This window comes from Martes martes (genome assembly GCF_963455335.1).
Source record: "Martes martes genome assembly, chromosome: 13".
NCBI lineage: Eukaryota > Metazoa > Chordata > Mammalia > Carnivora > Mustelidae > Martes > Martes martes.
In genome coordinates this window covers 52,151,303-52,177,086 of record NC_137901.1, presented here as the reverse complement: position 1 = coordinate 52,177,086, position 25,784 = coordinate 52,151,303, and the positions used below count along the sequence as shown (strand labels likewise).

Here is a 25,784-nt window from a genome sequence, read left to right as displayed (position 1 = left end):
CTTGGTTTTGATAGTCATAACTAAGTAATTATTAGATAAAGAGAAGCTGAGCTTGGGGAAAGCATCCTTCAGTGATTTTATTCAGAGACAAAAAGATATGCATATGGTACCAAGTAACTTTAATGACTGAATTTCTGCTTTTACCTATTAAGTAAAATGGAAGGGATAACTGATTTAAACATATTTTTTAAAACCTCTATTTTTAGCTCAATAATAAGATGTCTTTTTTTATAGAAAGAATCATAAACAAAAAATTCATTGGTTAATCTGGAATTGAGATCTACCTAAAAGCCTTTTTTATGCTTCTGAATAAACAGTGGAATTGTACAATTCCATGATGGTTCTGATCTATTCAGTGCATTATGATGTGACCTGTATTGCTCCTGGCAAGATACGTGTGTCCAGCAGTACTAGAGACTTGGTGTTTACTGATGAGGTGTCCAGAGTGTGGATAGGTTTTGTCAGGTATTTGGGCATAATCTATTAAATTTAGCCTTTCGGAGCACTTGGGTGGTTCAGTCAGTTGATTTCTACACAGGTCTAGATTTTAGGGTTGTGAGTTCAAGTCCTACATTGGACTTCATGGTGGGTGTGGAGCCTACTTAAAAAAATATAAGAGATAAATATAAAGGAATCTCAGACAGCAAAACCATCAGATGGTGTGAATTATGAACTCTGAAGTGGAGCTCTTTGAATTATGCTATGATATTATCCCCAACACCTGTCTGTAAGTTTATGATCTTTGTAAAGTGATGTGCCTTTTTTCTGGACCAACGTAAGTCAATGAATGTTTGGGTTTACTGAAGAACCATAGGGAATATACTTTTTGGTTCCTTCAGGATGTTAAGTGTAATTATTTTTTTCTTTGTAAAATATTGCAAAGTGCCCACATTTTATATCTTTTTAAATTAGTTTAGTCGCAGCATTTTGGGGTGAGTAATATTTAGCTATTTGACCTTAAAATTATAGCCATAACATAATTACATATGAACTATATAGGAACAGGACTGATTTAGAGAAGTATCTAAATATTTCTAACTAGAAAGCTCTCTATCTTCTTTTTTAAAGATTTTATTTATTTATTTATTTAGTGAACGAGCAGGGTGGAGGGAGAAGAGGAAGGGGAGAGAGAGAATCTCTCAAACAGACTACGTGCTGTGCTGAAAGTCCGGCTCTGGCTGGATCTCATGACCCTAAGAATGTGCCCTGAGCCAAAACCAAGAGTCAGATCCTTAACCAACTGTGCCACCCAGGAGCCCTGAAAGCTATCTGTTTTATAATTTAGAATGTGTATTAAACAAATGATTTATAAGAAAGGAGTAATCTTTTGTTGTAGGGTTTTCTAACTGGTTCAACAAATTCAAAATATCCTGCCTAAGTAGCAGTGTTTGAAAAGTAAACTTTTGGAATTTTGGTGTCTTTATACACTGTCCACTGTGACTTGATCCGTAAAAGGGTGCTGTTGCCTATTTTTTAAGGAACACTGTTTCTAGGAGGTGTTTAATGTTTGTTAAAGATTACGGTTATTATTACAGTTACATGTTTGAACACCTTTGGGTGAGGTATTATGCTTTACGTAAATTCTCTCTTAAGAGACACAACAACCCTGCATGGTAGAGGTAGTAGCTGCATTTTTAGGTGAAGACCGTAAAGCTGAAAGATTAGCCAAAGGCATGGAACTGTGTTGATGTTTACCTCATTTCATTACCCTTGCTCCCCTGCCACCATGCTGTCCAAGGACGGTAAGAATTCTCATAAATCTGATTGATATGCTTAAAACAATTTGGAGGTTTTGTTTTTACTTTATTAGGTAGAAGTGGAGAACTTACTTTTAACGTCAGCATCTATAAGCTGCTAATAGAAGGATAGCACCTGCTGTGTAGGAGCTTGGGTTTCTCGAAATCATTTATGTATGCAAAACCAACCATGTTAAGAGAAAGGCCAGCCAAGAAAACAGTGGAAGTGACCTGGTTGCACCACACCTTCTTGGGATCTGCCCCAGAATGAGTTGTACAATAGGAAGCTGATGCTCCTCTGCCTGCCTTCTGTAATATGACCATATCCCTGGGCTGAGTTTGGATCCAGTGTTTAAAACATGGCTCCTAAACTCAAGCTAAATTTTGGTCTCAGGCTCAGCTTGAGAGGACGGCCGTTCTTTTTAGTGTTGGGAGGAAGAAATGGGCTCAGTTGGACTTTTTGAGACCTGGGATGTCGGTATCCAACATGATGTCTTCTTGAAGGATTTTCCCTGGTAATTTTGATTATTCCTTATATGTCAAGTGTACTCCATAATCCCTGGGTTATGTGGGGCTGGGTTGTGTGTAGGAGCCCTGAGTTAAAACATTTCAGAGTTGGACAGAACTTCCAGCCTCTTACTCCAGGTGGGAACACTTGTCCCATCACATTGTGGGTAGCCTACTGAATCCTCTAATATTGTTGAGTATCTGAGTTTGTATTTTTGAACAGATTTGTTTTTTATGAATTGGCACTTCACTATATTATTTGACTCACTTGGTAACTACGTCTGCAGATAGGATTCTCTCTGATGGAATTTTAACGGTATTTTACTTACTGTAATTGAATAAATAAGTGATTTGGCATATTTATGAACTCTACAGTATAACTTCTCATTAAACAGAAATATATTTGTAGATCTTTAGGAATTCCCAAATTCATGATTACATGTTTGGCATATAGTTACTCAGTTGTCTCCTCTGAAATATGGACATAACAATACCTACTGATAGCCTGATTTTGAGGATTAGATGAGGCTGTGTATTAAACCAGCGCCACAAGCCACCTAGAGGTCCAGAGGCAGGGTGGCAGCCTGGGATTTCTAACTAGACAAGACACCAGTGTTGAGAAGCACAGGGCCAAAAAAGAAAAAAGGTGAATAGTACATCTCTCTTGCCTTGAAGTACCTTATAGTCTCGTAGGAGAATTAAGTAAGTCTATTTCTGTATCAAGCAAACTTTTATAAAACCAGGTGGGGAGAGATTGTGAAGGGAGTACTGCATGAGAGATTGAAAGTGAGTCAAAGGAAGTATCTTGGAGTGAACTTCTGTGCTTATATTTTTTTTAGCTTGAGAATATATTTAGTTGAAAGATGTTTTTGCTTGCTTAAAACTTCCTTGACCCAGAACTTTTACCTCTATAGTGTTAAAGTTGAAAATTTATTTTTATTAGCAATTTTGTATATAAGCTTTATGTACAACATATGTTTGTAAATTTAAGCCTTGTGATTTTTGCCATCATTGCATCTCTTGCTCTGTGAATTTTGTTGTCTAGGACTATTAAGTGGAGCACTTTCTTTGTGGCTGGAAAGCAGAACTGTCCTCCATATCTACTATATATAGTGCAGATGAATGCTTAACTAAACAAACAAAAAACTTGCTGACTAATTCATAAAATCTCTAACATTTTTCTATAAATTTTAATAGCTGATTATCATTAAAATTTCCTTAGATGATAAATCTACATGAAATTTCATTTTCTACTATCTGAAAAATATCAATAAACCTATTGGTTAATGGTGGAAATTTTTTTTAATCTTTTGTGTGTCATCCTTTTCATTGTTGGCTAAATTTTTTGCTAGTATCTTTGACATAGAAAGAAAAGGGCTTCTGTGTTAGGACATTTCCCTTTTCCAAGTGAATGTACTAGATGACTTAATAAGAATTTTATATTTTTAAATTTTCTGGTTCATTTGTTTTGTTTTAATGAGACATACCTAAAGCTTGGTGCTGATGCTGAGAGCTGGAATAGAGGTTTTCCTAATTAAAAGCAAAACAAAACAAAACCCCACAGTGCTCATATTTGGAGGTTTTTTTTTTTCCTCCAGTTTTTATTCCTCATAGATGAGATTCTTTATTATAAGGCTGCATCAGATGATAGTTTTATTCATCTTTTAATTTTTTTCATCTTTTACACTTTTAAGTATACTTTATATCTAAAAATTCAGATAAATTCAGATATTACTTTGAGATATATAATGAAGAATACCAGTCTCTCACTGCTGATTACTGCTTTCAACTTCTTTTTTAACTATATTTTTTTAAAGATTTTATTTATTTGGCAGAAATCACAAGTAGGCAGAGAGGCAGGCAGAGAGAGAGGGGGAAGCAGGCTCCCTGCCGAGCAGAGAGCCCGATGCCGATGCGGGGCTCAGTCCCAGGACCCTGAGATCATGACCTAAGCTGAAGGCAGTGCTTAACCCCTTGAGCCACCCATGCACCTCACTTTCAACTCTTTTTACGTATTTCTTGTGAGCTTTAATTCTGTGGGTGTATGCCTAAACTACTGTAGCTTGGTTTTTTGGTTTTAGACATTCTGTGTGGATTTCCTACTATGCTAGATGAGGATTCATCTCTTACATAACCCTCACACGCTTTTCCTTCTGTCCTTTACATGTAATGGTATTATAATATTTAAATTTCTCAATATTCAGGATTTATGTTTTCATGGCCAAGTATTGTTTAAAACTAAGCCTGTGCAACGATTTTATTTCTTCATCGGTTCAAAATTTTGTTTTCACTGAAATTAATTGTTTTAATGGGATTAATCACAATTTCAGGCCCCCAGTTTCTGACAGAGTTACAAGACTCTGAGTATTGAACACCTCACCTGCATCCCATTAAATTCTCACCTATGCCGGGCCTTCTTTCATAGATAGTTTTCTGTCAGCCTGCTTCATCATTTTGGTGGATACATCCCCCTGTAGCTTTTTGACAAAGGGTTCACAGGAGGTCAATTCTGAGACCTTACCTGTCTGGAAACTTATTCTAGCTTCATACTTAATTGGTTTTCCTTTAGAATTTTGATTTGTTTACTCTTGGGAAATACCAAACTTTAAAATTTCTGTTTCTCTCTCCTTCCCTCTCTTTCTATCCTTTCCCTTTCTCTCACAGTTTTGCTTTTCTGTTTTTTTATTTTTAGCAATTTTATCTCTTTTTAAATTCTCTCCTCCTTCTCATATTTTGATGAAATACCTTCATTTGTGATTTGCAGCCTTTGTCCCTGTACCATCACTCAGAGAGTGACTAGAACACTGGGAAATGCCCTCCTTACCTGGCTTCATGGTGGACTCACAGTCCTGGCCTTGCTTTGTACACTCATGCCTGGCTAGTGGCCATGTTTGTTATGTTATGTTAGTCTCTGTAAGTCAGAAGGATATAAAAACACTTAATATGTGGGTGCTGCTCCAATCTGATGAGGCCTTATCCCCATAAGCAGAATCATCTGCAGCTCTGTGTCCTCATGAGAAGTTTGGAAGGTAGCTGGCATTGAGATGCTCTACCTCTGATTGAAAGTACAGTGTGTGTCCTGCTCTGTATAGCCATGCCCACATGGTGATTTCTGAATCCTTTGCCCTTAAACTGCAGAACCTTTAACATTGTCTGTTGGCATCTTTCCGTTGTGACTGCCTTTGGTGGAGCCTGCTACAGTGCACATACCTCTCCACCTTGGTGCTGGTGCTGGGTACTTGGTAGGAATTTTCAATTTGGAAAATCATGTTTTTGACTCTCGGAAATTGTCTTGTAGTTGTAATGCTTTTTTTTTTTTTTTTTTTTTTTTACATACTTCCACCAGTGTGGGCTCTTGTTGTGAGCACTGCCTCTCTTTCTGATCCTCCATTTTTTTCCTCCATCCATTTTTTGTCTTTCAAAAACTTGACAACCTTTCATTTTCTGTCATTTCCTCCAAACTTTCTCTTTGTACTTGTGAGTTACCTCTTTTGTATTTCTTTACTATTACAGTGTATAACAAAGTACCACACATTGGATGGTTTAAACAATAGGAAAATTTATCATCTCTCAGTTCTGGAGGCTGTAAGTCTGAAATCAAGCTGTCGGCAGGGTTAGTTCCTTCTGAAGCCTGTAGGGAAAATCTGTTCATGCCTCTCTCCTAACTTCTGGTGGCCAGCTGGCAATTTTTGGCATTTTTTGGCTTGTAGATACAGTACCCTGATTTCTGCCTTCATGGTCACATGGTATTCTCTGTGTGTGTGTGTGTGTGTGTGTGTGTGTGTGTGTGTGTGTCTTGGTCCAAGTTTCCCCTTTTTCTAAGGAACCCAGTCAGATTGGTTAGAGTCCACCCTGATGACCTCATTTTAACCTGATTACTTTGATAAAGATCTTATTTCCAAATAAGTTCAGATTTTGAGATATTGAGAGTTAAAAGTTCAACTTAGCAGTTTTGGGGACACCGTTCAACTCTGAATGATGGGTTTTAAGAGGGAGTGAGGATTAAGTATATGACATTTTTTGTATTCATCAGAATGTGTAGTTATCGTAATATTTATAAAGACTCTTAATCACATCTGTCTTCACTGAAGATCAGAAAGCAACTCTCAGGAAGTAATTTTTAGATTGCAATTGGCGATTTTTGTCCAGATTCATGTGACTGTTAAATTTCTGCTGGTTTCCTGAATGTTTAACTACTTAGTATTTGAGTCACCTGATTTGCCACCCTTGCTTTGTTTCTAAAGTAGTTTGGAGGTTAGCAACATGATTATAGCAGTGTCTGGTGAGAAAGTAAATCTTAAGTATATCATGACATAGCCAGGTTCCGGTGCTGTCTTCTGTGTTAATTGCACTCTTTCTTTTTCAGATCTGAGACTTCCTGGGTTGAGTTTGTTTGATTTTAAGAGTTCTGTTATACATCTTTTTTGGTTTTGGTTCCTCAGTCCCTTTACCTAAAGTAAGGGTTTAGCCTTTCCTACCCTTCATTACTTTCTGGCAGCATCACTCTCTTTAATTTCCTTTATAATAGTTATCCCAGCCTGGAATTTTATTTTTTGTTTCTTTTTTTTTTTTAAGTATTTTATTTATTTGTCAGGGAGAGAGAGCAAGCAGGGAAGAGCAGCAGGCAGAGGGAGAAATAGGCTCCCTGCTGAGCAAGGAGCCTGATGCTGGACTCAATCCCATGACCCCAGGATCATGACTCAAGCTGAATGCAGATGCCCAACTGACTGAGCCACCCAGGCGTCCCTTTTTTTTTTTTTTTTTTTAATTTCTTGTCTCTCTTTCTCTGTGAGAATCTAAGTGCTATGAGAGCAGGCACCTCATCAGCCAGGTTCACTGCTTGATCTCAGCTCAGAATCTAGAACAGTGCCTAACATGTTAAAGTAGACACTGCTTTTAAACAGGTCAGTGAGTTGAAGTAAGCTTTATTTCCCAACATTCCAAATGTTGCTTCACTGAGTTGCTCTTGCTCTTGGGGAGGTCCTTCTCTCTTGTTGCAGTAGCTCAGTGTACAAGCCCGCTTGTGATAACACAGAGGTACAGCCTTACCTGGCATTTGTTTTGCAGAGCTACCTAAAACTAGGCCATAGCTCAAACTGGAGTGATGGATGGCTCTTACAGTAGTGGTGCAGTTGGCGATGGCTGCTGTCTCCACAGCTTCTCCCTTTATCTACCCAGAGGTCTCCCCAGGCTGGGAGAGGGTGGTCCCCTTCCTAACATTTCTGAAAATTCTACTAGGGTCCCAGTAGTAGTTTGCAATAAAGCAAGGCCTGAAATTTGAAAGCTGTGTTTTAATTGGCTTCTGGTGGAAGACTCTCATCCATCTCCACAGCCTCTCCCAGTTTCCCCAGGAGCCTCTGCAGACACCAGTATGGGATTCCTGGAGTTGGGAGCATGTTCTCTGCATGGCTGCACAGGAGTTCACATCCCTGCTTCTTGACCTCATGGTTGTCATGTTCTGTTTAAGTGAGACAGACCCAGGCATTTCCAAAGAGAAGAATGGAGAACTGGTGAATTTGTGCTTCCTGATCTAAAACGTGTTTCCCTGGGAAACAGTCAGGGGGTTGCTGCATTCCTGAGAGTTAAATGCAAGAGAGATTACAAGCGTTGTTAAAAACTGAATATGTGTTACTGGAGCTGGTCCCTTTCATGACTCAGTTAAGTAAGTGGATGGATTGGGCACTTTTCCCCCCTTGTTTCTTTTTTATTAGTATGCTACCAGTAATCAGGGAAGATTTTTCTCTCCACCTACAGGAGTTGCTGAAAGATGGTTGACGCAGTGTGTGAGGTTGGTCAAACTGTATGCAGCAGAAGTCACTTTTAACTAGAATTGTGGCACTGTCTTGATTTCATCATGGTACCCTGAAGGGTTATAGAGAAATGGCTTGGCATTTTGATGGTGCCCCGCAGGTGATTGCTATAGCTTTGACCTCACTAATATCCCTTTGAATTTCAGTTAGGTTTAGAAAATATAAGCTCCAAAAATGAAGTGTACGTATTCATGAAATGTTGAATCTGGTATCTCTCATGCAAAAGTTAACATTCAGCTTTGAAATTCGTAGGCGATTTAGAGAACCTTGTGCCTGTAAGGTTTCTGAAAAACAAATGATGCTCTCTGTGTGATGTGAAATGGATGTGGTTCACTTGTTCTGGGATATATATATGATTTCTGATAGACGCATACCTGCAGACTGTCCTGGGATGTGAGCAAATAGTCATTTCTTTCCTGCATCCTCTCAGTGCCTATTGGGATGGGGGTGATAGGTAATGACAATTGATGGACATTATTGACGAGGAAAAATACTGTTTAAATAAAAGAGTCAACATATTATGAAGTTTGAAGTTCACGCATAAGATCCAATACAAGTTTTCAGTTTTCCATCCCATTATAAATGAATAATAAAGAAACTGTTGATACTTCTGTAAAAAAAGTAACTGTGGAGGAATATGACTAAAAATTTATTCAATCAAATAAATGCACATTGCCCACTTTAGTGCAATATGTGCATTTCAATGATCCTGTCATTCTTCTTTTTTTTTTTAAGATTTTATTTATTTGTTTGACAGACAGAGATCACAAGTAGGCAGAGAGGCAGGCAGAGAAAGAGGAAGGGAAGCAGGCTCGCTGCTTTGCAGAGAGCCCGATGCGGGGCTCGACCCCAGGACCCTGGGATCGTGACCTGAGCTGAAGGCAGAGGCTTTGACCCACTGAGCCACCCAGGCGCCCCTGATCCTATCATTCTTAAAACATTTGGAACACCCTTTTCTTTTTAAGTTGCTTTCAGTCTTGAATTATATCATTTTATGCTCAGTAGTGGAAGGTCTTTATCCCTCAAGGTAGGTAAGCCTTTGCAAAATTGCCAGAAGTCATTTAGAATAGCATCTGGTGGATCATGCATGTCAGAGAGATGAATAATAATCTTTGTTGTTTAAGAGTTGTGACCATATAGTAATGATACTGATTTTTATCGTGTAGTGCCTAAATTTAATTTTAAGATCTTTCAGAAAAAAAGAAGAGTGCTAATAGCATGCTGGACAGGGGCATATTGATGGGATCAATTTATTATAGCCTTTAGAAGTATTTAATTTAAAAGACAGCCTTCATGTTAAATAGAGTTAGATAGGGTGTTAATGTGACTAAACAGTTTTACACCAGAACTTGGAAGACAGAAATACACTGAGGAAGTTGCCTTAGGGAGGCTCGTCTGATTTGAACCCAGTATAGGGTAGAGGTCTGGGGGTAGCTGGATCTAACAGTTTTTATCTTAAGACCATTCCCTACATCCCTAGGATTCTTCTGACCCATGTTAGTCTTATTTTGGCTATTTGGGGATGGAATGTGAATAATATTATTTGAACAAGGATGCCGAGGGGTGGGCCTTAGTTGGGTGGGCCTTAGGGAATTGGAAGAAGGTATTGAAAGCTAAAACAAAGAGATAAAAAAGAGCTGTTGAATGAAGCTGGAATTAGATCATAAGTCATTTGTTTACATTCTGTGTCCCTCAGTAAACAGCTCCTGGATGGCAGGGATTCAGGTCTACCAGTCATCTGTTAGGTACCTGTGTGGCATAGGTCTTGAAAGTATTCAATACATTGCATTTTAATGAAAAGAAAGAAGTTAAGCACTTAGTTTCCAGGTGGTACCTCATTGAGTCTTAGAAGCAGTCCTGTGTGGTAAGTTTGGTGACTCCAACTCTATGGAGGTGTCATAGGAAGCTCCAATTGAGCTGAAGCTCAAAGAAAGGGTAAGTACTGGAGATATTTAGTAAGTAATAGAGATGTAGTTTCAAATTCTATTGGTCTAAATTCAAAGTCCAGGCTAGGTGCCTGACTGGCTCACTCCTAACATTTGTGAGGGCCCAGCCAGCACAGGCATATAAATATAGGGCCACATACCATCTGTCTAAACCAGTAATTCTCAGCTGGAGGGAATTTTGCCTCCAGAGGCCACTTAGAAATGACTGGAGACATTTTTGGTTGCCACAAATGGGGAGAGTGGTACTGGCATCTAGTGATTGGAGATAAGGGTAGTGTGCTCCTTCACACCTTGGAAGAAAATGATCTGACCAATGTCCCTATGCCAAGGTTGAGAAACCTTGGTCTAAATTGTTAAAAGGTATGAATCCAGTCACCCCCATGGACTGTCCAACATTCCCACCATTGGCTTTTTCACAGTGTTGTCACACATCCTGTCACAGAGACTGAGCACTAGCACATATGTGCTGGGGAAGCTGGAGGTACAGGTCGAGGGGCAGTTTGGCTTATGCTTCCCTTCTGTTAGGTAAATTGTTTAAAAAAACAAACAAAACAGACTTTCAGGGGGCATCTGGGTGGCTCAGTTGGTTAAACGTCTGCCTTCAGCTCAGGTCATGATCCCGAGGTCCTGGGAGCAAGTCCTGAATTGGGGTCCCTGCTCTGCAAGGAGCCGCCTTCTCCCTCTTTCTCTGCCTGCCATTCCCCCTGCTTTTGGCACGTGTGCTCTCACTCGCTCTCTTTCTGTCAAATAAATAAATAAATAAATAAAATCTTAAAAAAAAACTTTTCTAGAGATCTGAAAAGAAAAAGAACAAATGCAGTCTTTTTATTTGGGGTTTATGGTATGCAGGACTTTGTAAAGTGCAGGGCCTGGGGCAGGGACTTCTTTTGACCGGGGATAAAGGCAGTACTGGTGCCTGGCATTATGTATAGTAGACACTGGAAAAATGTTTGTTAGATGAATATTTCTATAGCACCATCCCTCCTGAATGAATGAATGAACGGCATGCATTTACATATATTCTATACTGTTTCATTTCAAGGGCTGTTACTATGTGATATAAGCCTTTAGATTTACAAAGATTGAGCATGTTTTATCTAATTCAGCTGGGAAGTAATTTAATTATTCAGTGCCTTCATGTTCTCATCTTTCAAACAACAGCTTGGATTAAAATCAGGGATTCTAGGGGCGCCTGGGTGGCTCAGTGGGTTGAGCCTCTGCCTTTGGCTCAGGTCATGATGTCAGGGTCCTGGGATCGAGCCCTGCATCGGGCTCTCTCTGCCTGCCTCTCTGCCTACTTGTGATCTCTCTGTCAAATAAATAAATAAAAATCTTTAAAAAAATAAATAAAATCAGGGATTCTTTACTTAGATTCTACATACCAGCCATAGAGGGGTTCCAGCAGATCCTCAAGCCTCAAAATTAGATTCATGATTGTGTGGATATACACATATATTGATGATGTGCACATTTTCTCTGAAGAAGGGTATACTAAAGAGCATAGTTGGGTTCCACCTTAGAGCTATTATGAGTAATGCTGCCGTGAATATTGATTTACAGTCTTTGAGTCCTTGTTTTCGGTTATTCGGGGTATAGTGGAGTTGCTGGAGTAATTCTAGGTTTAGCTTTTTGAGGACTGCCAGATTACTTTCCACAATGAGACCACCATTGTACATTTCCATCAGATTTCAGTTGCACAGAGATTTCAATTTTTCTACATCTTTAACAACACTTTTTTTCTCATTTTGTTTTTATAGCCATCCTAGCGGATATGAAATGATCACTGTGGTTTTGATTTGCATTTCTGTAATGATTAATGATGTTGAGCATCTTTTCATGTACTTATTGACCATCTCCATTGGAGAGCTATTTATTCAGGCCTTTTGCTTATATTTTAATTGGGTTGTCTTTTTGTTTTTGATAGTAGAAGTTCTTTATATATCCTGGATATTAAACCCTTATTTGGATACATGATTTGCAGATATTTTTGCCCATGATGTAGTTTGTCTTTTCACTTTCTTAATAATGTCCTTTGATACAAAAGAAGCTTTAAATTTTGGTGGAATCCATTTTATCTCCTTTTTCTGTTGTTACTCATGCTTTTGGTATCATGTCTTAAGAATCAGCCATTTGCCAAATCAAAAGCTATGAAGATTTACTCCATGTTTCCTTGTAAACATTGTGTATTTTTAGGTCTTTGGTCCATACTGAGTTAATTTTTCCATGCAGTGTGAGGTAGGGGTCCAACTTCATTCTTTTGTATGTGGAAATTCCCATTGAAGAGACTTCTTTCCCCACTGAATGGACTTGGCACCCTTATCAAAAATCATTGGCCATCAGGGTGCCTGGGTGGCTCACTCGGTTGAGCATCTGATTCTTTGATTTCAGCTCAGGTCATGATCTCAGTGTGGTGAGATCAAGCCTTGCATTGGGCTCTGTGCTCAGTGTGGAGTTTGCTTGGGATTCTCTCTCTTTCTCTGCCTCTGCCCCTTCCCCTGCACACATGCTTGCTCTCTCTCAAAAGAAATCTTTAAAAAACATCATTGGCCATTGATGTTTGGGTTTATTTCTGGACTCCGTTCTACTCCATTGGTCGTAGGTCTGTCTTTATGCCAGTACCAGACTGTTTTGATTAATGTAACTTTGTAGTAAGTGTTGAAATCAGGAACTTTGTTCTTCCTTTTCAAGATCTTTTTGGACCCTTGTAATTCGATATCAGTTTGAGGATTGACTTTATATTTCTGCCAAAAAAAAAAAAAAGTCTTTTGAAATTTTGGTAGGGATTGTGTTGGATTTGTAGATTGCTTTGGGTGGTATTGACATTTCAACAATATTAAGTCTGTGTCCATGAACATGAGATGTCTTTTTTTACTTAGGTCATTTTAAATTTCTTTCAGCAATGTCTTATAATTTTAAATATGCAAGTTTTCACCTCCTGGATGAAATTTATTCCTAAAGATAATTTTTTTCTTCTAGATTCTTTTTTATTTGAGATTTTAAAAACACCTAGCACATTAAATCTGCATTCTAACATAGATATTAAGTCCTGGAAGGTACTTTAGAAGACATCTTAAAGCTTGGAAATAAGTAAATAAAAATAATATAAAAATAAAAATATAAATATAAAAATATAAAATAATATAAAAATATATAAAAATAAATAAATAAAAAACTAGTTGGTAACCTTGAATAATCTCTGAGTCTCTTTCTTCATCTACAAATATAGGGATAAAGCAAATCTTTCACAGAAGTTGTATAGATCAGAGATAATAATATATGCAAGGGACTAGCTCTAGAGTATGACTGTGACTCAGTTAAATACTAGATGACTAATGCTAGGCAGCTAGTATTGTGTTTTCTTGTATGGTTTCAATATAAATAGTAGTTTGCCATATGATTTCTTGTGAACATTTAGCTTTGATTACCTTTTTTTGCTTTATTTCTTTTCATATCCCGATGTTTTGTGATTAAATAGTATACATTAAAAGCTTGAGCAGAATTAATTTGTAGCAAAGGCTAGTGATTTTTACACAAACTAAATATCCTTTTCCTCAGAGAGCCTTATAAAGTATGTTGCAATGGGGGGGAGTTATGATATTTTATAATATCTTTAAACCTGGTAATAGGATAGCAAGCAAATTATAAACGAAACATTAACGATACATTTAAAGGCAAAGGCTCTGGAGTCAGGCCTTAGTTTATTATCTTCTGGCCTCTCCATCTAGCAGCTGTAAAACTTGAGCAGGTTCTCACTGTGGTAGTTGTGGTTATGGGATGGCTATTGGTTATGTCCTTTAGTACACTTATCTCTTGAGGGTCTATCATATTCATTTATATAATGGAGGAAGAGAGCAGGAAGACAAGTACCAGCTAATACCTGTATTTTTTTTTTTTTAAGATTTAATTTATTTATTTGACGGAGAGAGACACAGCAAGAGAGGGAACACAAGAAGGGGGAGTGGGGGAGGGACAGGCTTCCCAGCAAGCAGGGAGCCCGATGCGGGGCTTGATCCCAGGACCCTGGGATCATGACCTGAGCCAAAGGCAGCTGCTTAACCAACTGAGGCACCCAGGTGCCCCTCATCCTTTTTTATACTAAAAAAAATGTATGGTGGGGGGGTTGGGGGGAGGTAGGAAAAGAAAAAATGAAAAGATAGGATTGGGAGGGAGACAAACCATAAAAGACTCAATCTCAAAAAACAGACTGAGGGTTGCTGGGGGGAGGGGGGACGGGAGAGGGTGGTGGGGATATGGACGTTGGAGAGGGTATGTGCTATGATGAGTGCTGTGAAATGTGTAAACCTGGCGATTCACAGACCTGTACCCCTGGGGATAAAAATACATTATATGTTTGTTAAAATAAATAAATTTTAAAAATGTATGTATCAGAGTAGAATGCAAAGTATGTTGAATTTTAATGGTTAAAAATAAACGTTTCAAGATTATCTTTGAAAAAATACTTCAAGGTGGGCCTCAGGAGACCCTTCCTATTTTTTCTTCCTCTGTTCCTGAAAAGACCTATATGCATTTGATTTTTCATTAATTCACAACTCAAATGAACAGTCACTGGTTACCCTTGTTAAGAGTTTTGGGGATTGTGTGAGGATATAATGAGACACTGGAACCTGAGTAAACTAGGTAGCCATTATCCAATAAGCAGTTAAACTACAAATGTTTGAAAAGCCTCAGTGTTATCAAGAGGAATTTTACTCTTGGTTTTGAAGAAAGCACATTAGTCCCTTTTGTTTTCATAAGTTAATAGTGAATTATAAGTAATTCCAGATACAGGAAGAAAAACTTCATTGGTGTAGATAAAAGAGCCATCTGACTCAAGAACTCTGTTTTAGGTGGGCTCCAGTCCTTTGTGTGTGGGTCTCTTTGTCATGAGTGCCCTTGCAAATATAGAGATGTACTTGAGTTAATTCCTTTACTGTAGAACAGTCATGATAGAGATTATGAATTCATTGTACTGAGGCTTTAAAAAATATTTTCATTATGATTTTATACTAATTGAAACTTTTTAGCGTTCTTACCTCTTCATTGGTAATTCAGTAGAAATAAGTGGCTGTTCCACAGTCCGACCACTGGGGGGTGTAGATTATTTTCATTTTTGTCTTAAAGTCTGAATATAACTTGTGGTGTAAGTACTTCTATTGAACCAATGTAGCTCAACCTCAGATAAGCAAATCTCAGGTTAGGAAGTTTTAAGTTAATTTTTATGTCTTCTTAAAAAGCCCTTTAATACCTGGTCTCATATACTTACAGGATTACTAGTAAAAAAAAAAAAAATGTATTTTACTAGCATCATTATCAGCTGTGGAGTCGGAACAAGATTTTGACCCTTCTGATTAGTATTTTAGCTTTGTTTGTTTCCTGAAGCTAGACTTTTTTTCTGGAAAGATTTAAGTCTAGGAAAAAAGACTTCCAAATTCTACTTAATGCTTTTTTTTTTAAGGTTATTAAAGATGCTGTCTAAAAGTAAAAAGTAGTGTTTCTTGATATTTAACCATTTATTTGTAGACAAAAAGTTTGACAGTACGGAAGCGTTTTTCTTTGAAAAACCATATGGATGGTCAAGAATTATTGGTTGTGGTTTTTTAACTATTATTGACCGAGTCCCAAAAAGTGCCACCACTCAAATGATGGGCCAGAACCAGAATGTCGGGTACCAACTGGGAGTCAGGTGATCCACAGATCACAACAGGGGGAAACTGGAGGTGTGTACCTCTTGCAAAATCAGTGTTTGGAAGGTGAGCTCACCATATCCAGGTCCATGGTGCATGCTCACTTTCAATCAGAACATTCTGTGAGTCATCAGTCCAAACAGTGAAACAGTCAGTACCAAGACTAGCAGGAAATTGAAGTGACTGGCCTAGAGCCTGGTTGTTTTGTAAGAGGCATTTGAGGTGAAGTTTGCCTGAAGAGAGTTCATACCCATCAACCTTTGGCTCTTGCCTCTCTTCTCTTGTTAGCTCTTTATCTTCTCTTCTGGTTGACCTTCATTCTCCTTTCCCTAGCACTTTGTCTTCTGGTCTTAACCTGGCATCATGCGAAAAAGTGTTGAACCAGAAATTGGGTCTAAGTGGGTGACCTTAGACTAAATTCCTGATGTCTTGCTGGGCCTCAGTTTACTCACTTTTTAAAAAAGATTTATTTGAGAGAGAGAGCGCAGGGGTGGGAACTTGGGGAAGGAGAAGAAAAGGGGAAAGAATCTCAACCAGACACTGCTAAACACAGTGCCTGAGGCAGTTCAGTCTCACTACCCTGAGATCACGACCTGAGCCAAAACCCAAAGTGGGATACTCAACCAACTGAGCCACCCAGGTACCCCTCAGCTGACTCACTTTTAAAATGGATAAAATTTTTTTTCTCTTTTCCTTGTATCTTTATCCCTCCAATTGCCCTTCTCCTTAACAGTTTTCCTTTTCTCTAGTCATTCCATCTATATATTTTCTCATTTCTTTCCAGTTTTATTTCCTCTGCTCTTCGTTTTTCCCCCTCTCATCTTCTTACGTAGTTTCTCCTTAATCTTCTTTCTCATTCTTTTACTTCCCCTTGTCCCTGACGTCTTATTTCTCCTTTTATTATTTTCCCATTGGCAACCCCCCAATATCAGTTTTTTTTCTTACTACCGTCTGATGCTGGGGATCCAGAACTGCAATAGGACATGGAGGGAAAGGTTTAAATTGTTACAGATATTTAATATTTAGACCAAATATTAAATATTTGTAATATTTAGACCAAAAAAATCACTTTTAAAAGGAAGAATTTGTGTTACCTGATGTATACTGAGTTAGATCACAAGCACCCATGGGCACCTTCATGATGTACTGCAGGCTCACATTAATGTCCAGTAGGCTGGGCAGCAAGCAGTATAACATACTAAAGGCAAGATAAATTTTTTGCCATTTCTCAAATTGGTGAAATTTGTTTTTAATTCTGCCATTTAGTATTTTTATTATATGTTTCTTTGTAGTATATTGCTCTAGTAAACATTACCAGCCTCTCTTTACTTGGTCAGACACTTGTAAATACTGGCTTTTTGTGATGTATAGAAGTAGAGGAAAAAGTTTAGTAATTTGAACATCATTAAATTTGTGAGGATCAGCTAGTATATTGTTGATGAATTAACTCAGTACTTTCATGGGATGATGAAAAATCCTGTCATCTTCATTTCTTCATTAGTAGAACTTTGGCTGAATGTCCTTTTTTTCCTCCTCCTTGTTCTCAAGGTTGTCTCAGGGCCCTTAGGTGGTGCTTCGTCCAAAAGAAATATAATGGGAGTCCTATATGTAATTTTAAATTGCATAAAATAAAAAGAAAAAAACATTTAATTTTAAGAATATATCTTATTTAATTCAGTACATCCGAAATATTGTCATTTTAACATGTATCTATATAAAAAATTAGATTATTTCACACACATTTTGTGTGTTTTGTGCTTATAACACATCTCAGTTGATTCAGGCAATATTGCAGATATAGCCACATTGTAATGAACAGCACTACCCCAGACAAGTGTATTGAATAAAATAGTATATTTTTAATTAAAAACAACATGTTTTGTCCATGTGTGTTAGGTATGTTTTTGAGTTTTAGAAAAATTTACCTGAAGTTACTAGATGTTGACTTATGGAAAGACAGAAATACCAGGAATGTTTGAATTTTACAATGCTGCAGTGTCATATTCTTTTTTTTTTTTCCTAAATATTTTATTTATTTGACAGACAGAAATCACAACTAGGCAGAGAGGCAGGCAGAGAGAGAGGAGGAAGCAGGCTCCCCGCAGAGCAGAGAGCCCGATGCGGGGCTCAATCCCAGGACCCTAGGATCATGACCTGAGCCGAAGGCAGAGGCTTTTAACCCACTGAGCCACCCAGGCGCCCCTGCAGTGTCATATTCTTAAAATTAAATTGTTTAGTATTATATGTTAATATTTTATAATACCGTAATTAATATTAACATATAATTTATTATTATAACTTTTTCATTATTTACAGGGCTGAACAGGCTGTCTTCCATCCAGAATTGTGAAAATATATTGAGTCATGCCGATAAGACAAAAAATTGTTTTTGAATTCTATAAAGCATCTATAACCTGCTGCCTTAGAGAAGCTTATTGATACTTAGAAAATATGTGTAAACTATTTTCCCTCAAATGATTACTTCTCTATATGTATAGTTTTTATTTCTAAAAACGAGGATGTGATTGATTTGGAGAATCATTAACTCAATCCCTGTCCTGTGTGATGGAAGCTGCAGTGACCGTCATGTGATTGGGCAGGACTTGGTACCTATCAGTGTAAACACATGGCACAGCCTGTCCCAGGCCCCTCCTTATCTCCTTCAGAGAGAAGGGGTTGAGGCGTTTTGAGCAAATCTTATTGGTAAAGTCGTGTATGTATTGCCTTTTTTTTTAAAGAACCATTTCCTTTCAGTTTTAACCATATTACTGTGTCGGCAAACAGTTTACACTCAGTTTGTCAGCAGAGCGGCTTTCTGTTTTGATAATTTAGGACTGTAACTTTGTTTCTGAAAAAAAGACATGCTTGATAAGCTAGTTCAGTTTTAAGATGTTTTACTTAGAAGATGATGGTAAATATGAGGAGGAGGAGGAGAAGGTTCATGAAGACTCATTAAGTAAAACTGAAGGTGTTTACCATGGGAAGGCCCCTGCTGGTATCCTGGTGAGTTACATGCCCCAATGTCCTGTTGCCTTTGCTTGCTTCCTCAGTCTGGGTAGTACTGAGAGAAGAGGGCTAATACCTTTTCTTTGGAAAATGTAGCACTGTAATGGATTTTATTAACTTTTAATGTTACATTCAGCAGAAATATTTGGTACCTGCTCTCCCTCATTCATGCTACACCATCTTTTTACTTTTTTCTATTTATTATTTGAAAAATAACTTTCTGCCTAGAAAAAAGTGAGGTTGCTGCTTTAAACAGAATTCTTTTAAAACTAGGTATCAAATTAAGCATGTCTGGTTTAACATTTTTGCTTCTAAGTGCAGTAGTTGAGGAATAAAAAACATTAAAAAGTTTTATGGTTTTTACTATCCTACCCAAAATTGTTTGAAAACTGAACTAATATTTTGAAACTAGCATTTTATTCTGATATATGATACAAAAGAGTGACTGCAGTCTTTCTTTCTCCTATAATTGCAGACAAAAACATATTATAAGCTTGACATGCAGGGAAAATGCAAATCGAGGTTGTTTTTTTTTTTAATCTGGATAAGAAACAAAATCATATAAAAGTATAAGTTCTAGAAGTCAACGTTAAGGAAATAAAATCAGGTAAATTAAGGACAATATAATTTAACTCTACCTGTGGAACCTTTTCCTTCAAAAATAATCTGAAATAAATACCATGAGATAAAGGTATTTTTTAGGAAATTAAGGATATATGTTTTTATGAAAACAAGTATAAAAAACAGATAATTTCTAAAATCTGTGGTTCATAATCAGGTTGATTTTAAAGTTATATAAATTTTTGTCACCTTTAAAAATGTTATCACATTTGTGTGCTTTTTGCTTTTTGTACTTGTTGATGAAAGTACTTGTTAGGAGTTCTCAGGAACTGATGGAACTGAACATTGTTTGAATATGAATGGAAGTCAGATATACAGAGAGAAGCAACAATTTACTTTTGAAATTTCCTTTTTAATAGTATAGAGTGCATGTATATACGGATTCATCCGTATTTCTTGTAAAGGTCAGAAGGGAGAATAGTGGATATAGCTGAATCTTTATGAAACATATAAAAATTCTTTTATTGAGTAACACACACACAAACCACCTGTCTCAGGAAGAAGTTCTTATGCTTCCTGATTTTGGTGTTTTCTAGAGAGAGGTTAACAAGTATTCAATTAGACTGCCTTTTACTAACAGTTCCCTTTTATGTTAGTGTCAGAACATAGAAGTCCCATGAGTCACCTCCTTGCTCCAAGAGAAACTTTGATTTTCTGAATGGCTAGTGTTATGGACGCTAGATTTGATATCTGCTTAATAAGCTGAACTGATGATGTTGAGAGTTAGACTTTATAACTTAGGTGTGTCTGTGTGCGTGTGTGGAGGGAGGGTACAGGGGAGAGGGAAAAACCTAGTTTTCAGAGTCCAAGCCCTCAGTGACCCTGACATTCCTTACTATTCATATACTGCCTGGGTAAATGTCTCCATCTTAAAGGAGATGATTTTATGTGTTTGGAACATAAATGTATAAATCTCATAATTTAAAAAACATGAGACGACTTTTGTGCTTTGTTAGAAATTAGGAATTGAAAAAGAAGTTTCCATAATTTTTAAACAAGTGTAGATAATTCCTTTTGTTTGTTGAGGAAAAGGCCGCATTATTTCATATTTTAATATCCTGAAGTTCCAGAATAATCTGCTGGCCTTACTTTCCACCACTTATTTTAAACTACCTTGGTTGCGTTTTTAAATTAGGGTGGCATGCACTACAGGAGTGCTTAGCCAAACTTGGAATCCTAGGAAGTGCTTCTAGAATCAAGTCTGTGTGTGGAGACTCTAGGTGGCATGTGGGTATTCTTTTTAGAGATGAGAACCCCATGCACAGAGGCTATGAAACCTGCTAATGGGGCAAAAGTGAGAACTTGACCTTGTGTCTACATGTCCTCACCAGCTGCAGGGAACTTCAGGAAGCAAGAGAACAGTCCTTCTCCATCCTTGTCCTTCTGCTGTATCAGAGGACCTGGGTGTTAGTGTGGTCAAGTAAAAAAAGCTTTTTTTTTTGTTTGTTTTTAAGAGAGAATTTTGTATGTTTGTATTATTTATAGCAAGATTTACTAATAAACACGGTGGTGGGAGACAAGTCGTCACCCAGTAGGCGGGGTGTGTGGCTTGGGGCAGTGTTCATGCTGAGTTAGGAAATCTTCAGTGGGGGACGAAGAAGCCTCCCCTCGATCCCCCCACACTTAGCACATTTTGTCATTACTTCCTGCTGCCCAAAATTCTAGAATAGCACTAAGTGAATGGGTCCAAAACCAAACACTTTTCCTCCAATCCAGCATCAGGAGTGTTCACAAAACTAAATATTTAGTTGCATAGAATTTTATTTCCTCTCAGAAATGTGGTGGTATTACTAGGTAGGGAGTTTGGGGGGAGTAAATTCTCCTAGAATCTGTTTCCACAGCTCATTTGCCTCTTTAATCCAGATGCCACAGATGAGCTCAGGAATTTTGTGGAGAGTAGCATAGAGGCTGTGGCCAGAAATGTGTCTAGGCTTTTTGAAAATTATTTATTATCCATTTTTATATTTATGCCCCTATCTGTTGTCAGAAATGACTTAGAGACATGCATACACACTACTACTCCATAATACTGTAGAGTGCATGACTGAACTGTTAATTTAAAGAAAACAGTTCTTTTCATTCAAATATAGATTATACCACTCTGGTTCTGATCGATACAGACAGTTTAGTTTTTCACTTACTAATATGTCTGAGGTATTTGCTGCTCTGAGTTTGGGAGTAGCACAACTGGACAGATTTCAGCAAATGTCTATGTAAATGCTGCCTCTTTTAGTTTGCCCACATACTTGGTTCTGATTACATACTCCCAGTTAGCTGAGCTGTTTTCACACAGTTGATTGGGATGATCACAATATTGCAGATGTGATCCAGATGCTGGTCAGGCAGTTTTGTGCATAGGAAAGACAGGATGGAATCCCATCACTGTCTTTAAATGTCACATGAATCCGGTGTTGGTCCAGTCTACAGGATTTGGACACAACTGTCTGAAAGGATCCAAATAAAAATCTTACCTCTTGTGAAAAATGCTTATCTTACTATGTAATATTTTACATTCACGTCTTAGGTATTAAATATTCAAAATCAACCCTTTGTCCTGAAGAAAAAATTTTAGACACCAATTCTAGAGTAGATAATTTTTGTGTTTGTTATACATTCTTATCTAATTGAAAGGGAAAATAGTTTTTATTGGTTATTTTTCACTCTTGCTGCTTGCTCTAGAAAAACCTGTTGCATAATCTAGAATCATTGAGCTCTTTTACTTTGCTTAACCTATGATACTTAGGAAAGATATTTTTCAAAGGGTGGAAATAGTAGTATACTGATCTGATTTTATTAGAGTACCATTTTAACTCTGTGATAAATTCCTGGTTTTAGAACTTGGTATACTATTTTTTTTTAAATTCCTTTGGAAATGTGGGAAACCATTGCATTCCCCCCCCCCCTTTTTTAAGATTTTATTTATTATTTGACAAAGAGGCACAGTGAGAGAGGGAACACAAGCAGGGGGAGTGGGAGTGGGAGAGGGAGAAGCAGGCTTCCCGTTGAGCAGGGAGCCCATGCGGGGCTTGATTCCAGGCTCTGGGATCATGACCTGAGCCAAAGGCAGCTGCTTAAGGACTGAGCCACCCAGGCACCCCCTTGATATACAATCTTAATCCTGGCCGTATCTATGTAGAAAAGACCTTTATCAGACATTTGCCTAAAGTGAATCCCAGGAAAACCTGAAGGGAGAGCTGTGTAATCTCTAGAATGTTACTGCATTCTCTGAGACTTATTTGAACTCGGCTTGAACTACAAATAGGCCGTAAGTTAGAGGTCAAGGGGTAGAACTCAAGATTATAAAAGTCATTTGTCATCTTTTATATTCTAACAAAGCATGAAGTAATGACCTTTATAGACTGATAATTCAGAACTTATTGGAAAAGTAATTCCTTTAGGGGAAGTGAGGCAAGAGAGGAATAGGAAGGACACCCTTCAGTTCTGTTCACTCCGCATGCAGTGAGGTTTTCAAGAGGGGACTGTGCATTGATTCCCTTGCCTGTAGTCCACAGACATAGCTTAATAAGCTGCCATTTGGGGGTCTATTGGGGCTTTAAAAAGTACTTGTACTTACAGTCTAGGGGCAGTGACCTGGTCATAAGGATTCCTCAGAGCTCCTCAGTGATTCAAGTGACAGCCAGGGATAGTGATTCCCAAGTCAGACCAACCCCTGGAACCCTTACTGAACTCCAAATACACACCAACCAACCCCTCCCCCAAAAAACAAAACAGATTTTTCAGACAATTAAAGGGGGTATTGGAGCCTAGGAATTGTTTTGCTTTTAAAACTAATCTAGAGAGTGCCCGGGTGGCTTAGCTGGTCAAGCATTCGACTCTTAATTTCAGCTCAGGCTATGATCTCAGGGTCCTGGGATTGAGCCCACAACAGGCTTCGTGCTCAGCGGGGAGTTGGCTTGGGGATTTCTGTCTCCCTCTGCCCCTCATGTCCACTGCTTGCACTCGCTCACTTGTGCTCTCTGTCAAATAAATAAATAAATCTTAAAAAACAAAAAACTAAACTATAGACTTTATTCATATTTTTTCCACTAAAGTCCTTTTTCTGTTTTCGGGATCAAATCCAAAACCCCAACTTACATTTGGTAATGTCACTGTAGTGTGCCATTGACAGTTCCTCAGTCTTCCCTTGTGTTTTATGACCTTAACTCTTTCAGTGAGTACTGGTCAGCTATTTTGTAGAATTTCCCTCAGTTTGAGTTTGATACTGTCTCCTAATTAGATGGAGGTCATATATTTTTGGGAAGAATACCACAGAGATGATGTCATATCAGGAGTTCCGTGATGGCGATGTCTTTTATTACTGGTAAAGTTTCCCTGATTCACTTGATTAAGGTGGTATCTGGCAGGTTTCTCTACTGTAAAGTTAATGTTTTTCCTTTTGTAGTAAATATATGTCTTGGGGGAAGACTTCGAGAATATACAAACGTCCTGTTTCTCCTCAAATTTCTGTCCTCTATTTTTAACATCCGTTGCATGCCGCAGTTACTACTGTGGTCTAATATTGATTCTCTTTTTCTTTTCAAGCAAGAGGAGTGTGAGAGGGAGAAGCAGGCTTCCCACTGAGCAAGGAGCCCGACACAGGGCCCTGGGATCAGGGCCTGAGCTGAAGGCAGACACTTAACAACTGAGCCACCCAGGTGCCCCTAATAGTGGTTTTCTCTCTCCTTTATTCTGTATTAATTGGAATTAATCTTTAATAGAAAGCTGCCCCTTCTCCCTGCTTATTTATTAACTTACGTCAATGTGGACTCATGAGTATTTTATCCTGTAGGTAATAATCCAATACTGTCACTATTTAGTTGCTCAAATTGTGTTAGTTCTAGCCATTGGGAGCTCTTTCATGTTAGCTCCTGTGTTCCTTTAAAATATCCCTAATCTCTTGATTTTGAACAGTTTCATACTTTCTAGCACTATTAGATAGTCCAGCATCAACTTGTATTTTCCTGACTCCAGCCCTGGGATTAACTACTTCTCCAAGGAGCTCTGGTCCTTTTCATTCAAGAATGGTATTTAGAAACCAAGATCTGGACTCTAGGTGTGCTTGTTGTACCTACAGTGTCCTTGATTCTAGTATTCCTCTTAACAGAGAAAGCTAGGATGTTAAATGTGCATTCTGGCCCAGGTATAAGCACATCGATATTTGTGTATCTGTCCATAGAGACTTCTGAGTCTGGTCTAATACCACAGGGCTCGTTTTTAGCCTTCCCTCTAGGAATTGTATTTAGCCTTCCCTCTAGGAATTGTATTTTTAGAAGCTTCCCAGTTATTTATGATCAATCAGACTTGGGGAATGATAGCTTTGGGATATGTATCTGTTACGTACATTGTGGACCCAAAGTTCTTGTGGCTTTGTTAAGTAGTCTTTGTTGATGAATACTCCCTTTGTTGTTGAATCATCATTGTTTTCCATTTCTGGGTTAGTCATCATTTCTTCTTCTTACACCGAAAAGAATTTTTATGTCACTCCTACCCCTTCTAACTAAGGGAACTCAGCCAGCTAGGATAGGAGAGAAAGTCCCCAGTTCCTTTGTGGTGGAGTGGAAACCAGTCCAGTCTCATGGCCAGCATTTTTACAAAACTTGTTAGAGAAATTGAGCTCACTTGAGGGAATGCTTAGTGGTTTGAATGCTCAGGGAGGCCATGTGTATGTTAGTATACACACAACCCACTCGAGTGACAAAAAGTTCACAATTTCACTAAAAGCAAATTTATTTTAATCCTCGAATTATCTTCTTTTTGATAAGGCAGTCTGCATTCTTTTTCTAAAGCACAGCATTCTTTTAAAGCAGGTACTTGGTCTGTTAGACCAAGTAAACCCTTCAGCCTGGGGTTGTCAAGGATGTTTAGGCCTGCATATGCTTGTTAAGTTAGTAGCTATAAGGTTGGTTAAAGTAGGTGTAGTGACCTTTACATTCTACTGGAGTAATTCATCTGGCATGTTCCTATCTGAACTTAACAGGGTATCATAAGATGGGGGTTGAAGGACTTTAAATCCAAGGACCTAACACAATTGGGACATGTTTAAAATGTCAACTTAATTCATCTGTGATATTAATTGAGGTTTTGGGGGGGACATGAGAAGAAGATGAGTTTAGTTAACATGTCTTTCCCTAGACCTGTAAAGTACAGGAACATGTTTATTTGTTCCCAGTCTCACAGCTGTTATTTCAACTGTAGAAGAGTCATGATGTCAATGCCTGACATCTAGGTCAGGGAGTAAATAGAAAGAACTTCAAATAAAGTAAGTGTTTCAAAGGAAATTGTATCCTACCAACGTGTGGACTAAAGTGATAGTCATCACTGAAAGTACAACATATGGTTTCCTTGGAAACCTGCTAAGATTGTGTGCCTTTCATATGTGAAAGTGAGCCTAATAGTCAGATTTCCTGTTTTATGTTAGAGTTGTTTTTATCAGTGATCACCACCAAAATAGGTTAGCCACAGTTGTCTTACCCT

The 25,784-nt window shown here is 38.0% G+C and overlaps 1 protein-coding gene across 2 annotated transcripts in view; it reads left to right on the top strand.

Moving 5' to 3' along the window:
- The window catches only part of LPIN2 (lipin 2), an 80,623-nt gene that overhangs the window by 5,190 nt on the left and 49,649 nt on the right, over positions 1-25,784 (top strand). Inside the window, exon 1 of one of the 2 annotated variants that reach the window (XM_080820871.1) lies at positions 18,348-18,686. The exons of the other annotated variant lie outside the window; for it this stretch is intronic. Coding sequence (XP_080676997.1) covers positions 18,573-18,686 — 114 coding nt within the window. The 5' untranslated portion in view covers positions 18,348-18,572. Of the gene's footprint in view, positions 1-18,347; positions 18,687-25,784 lie in introns of those variants that run through there. 2 annotated transcript variants of the gene reach the window in all.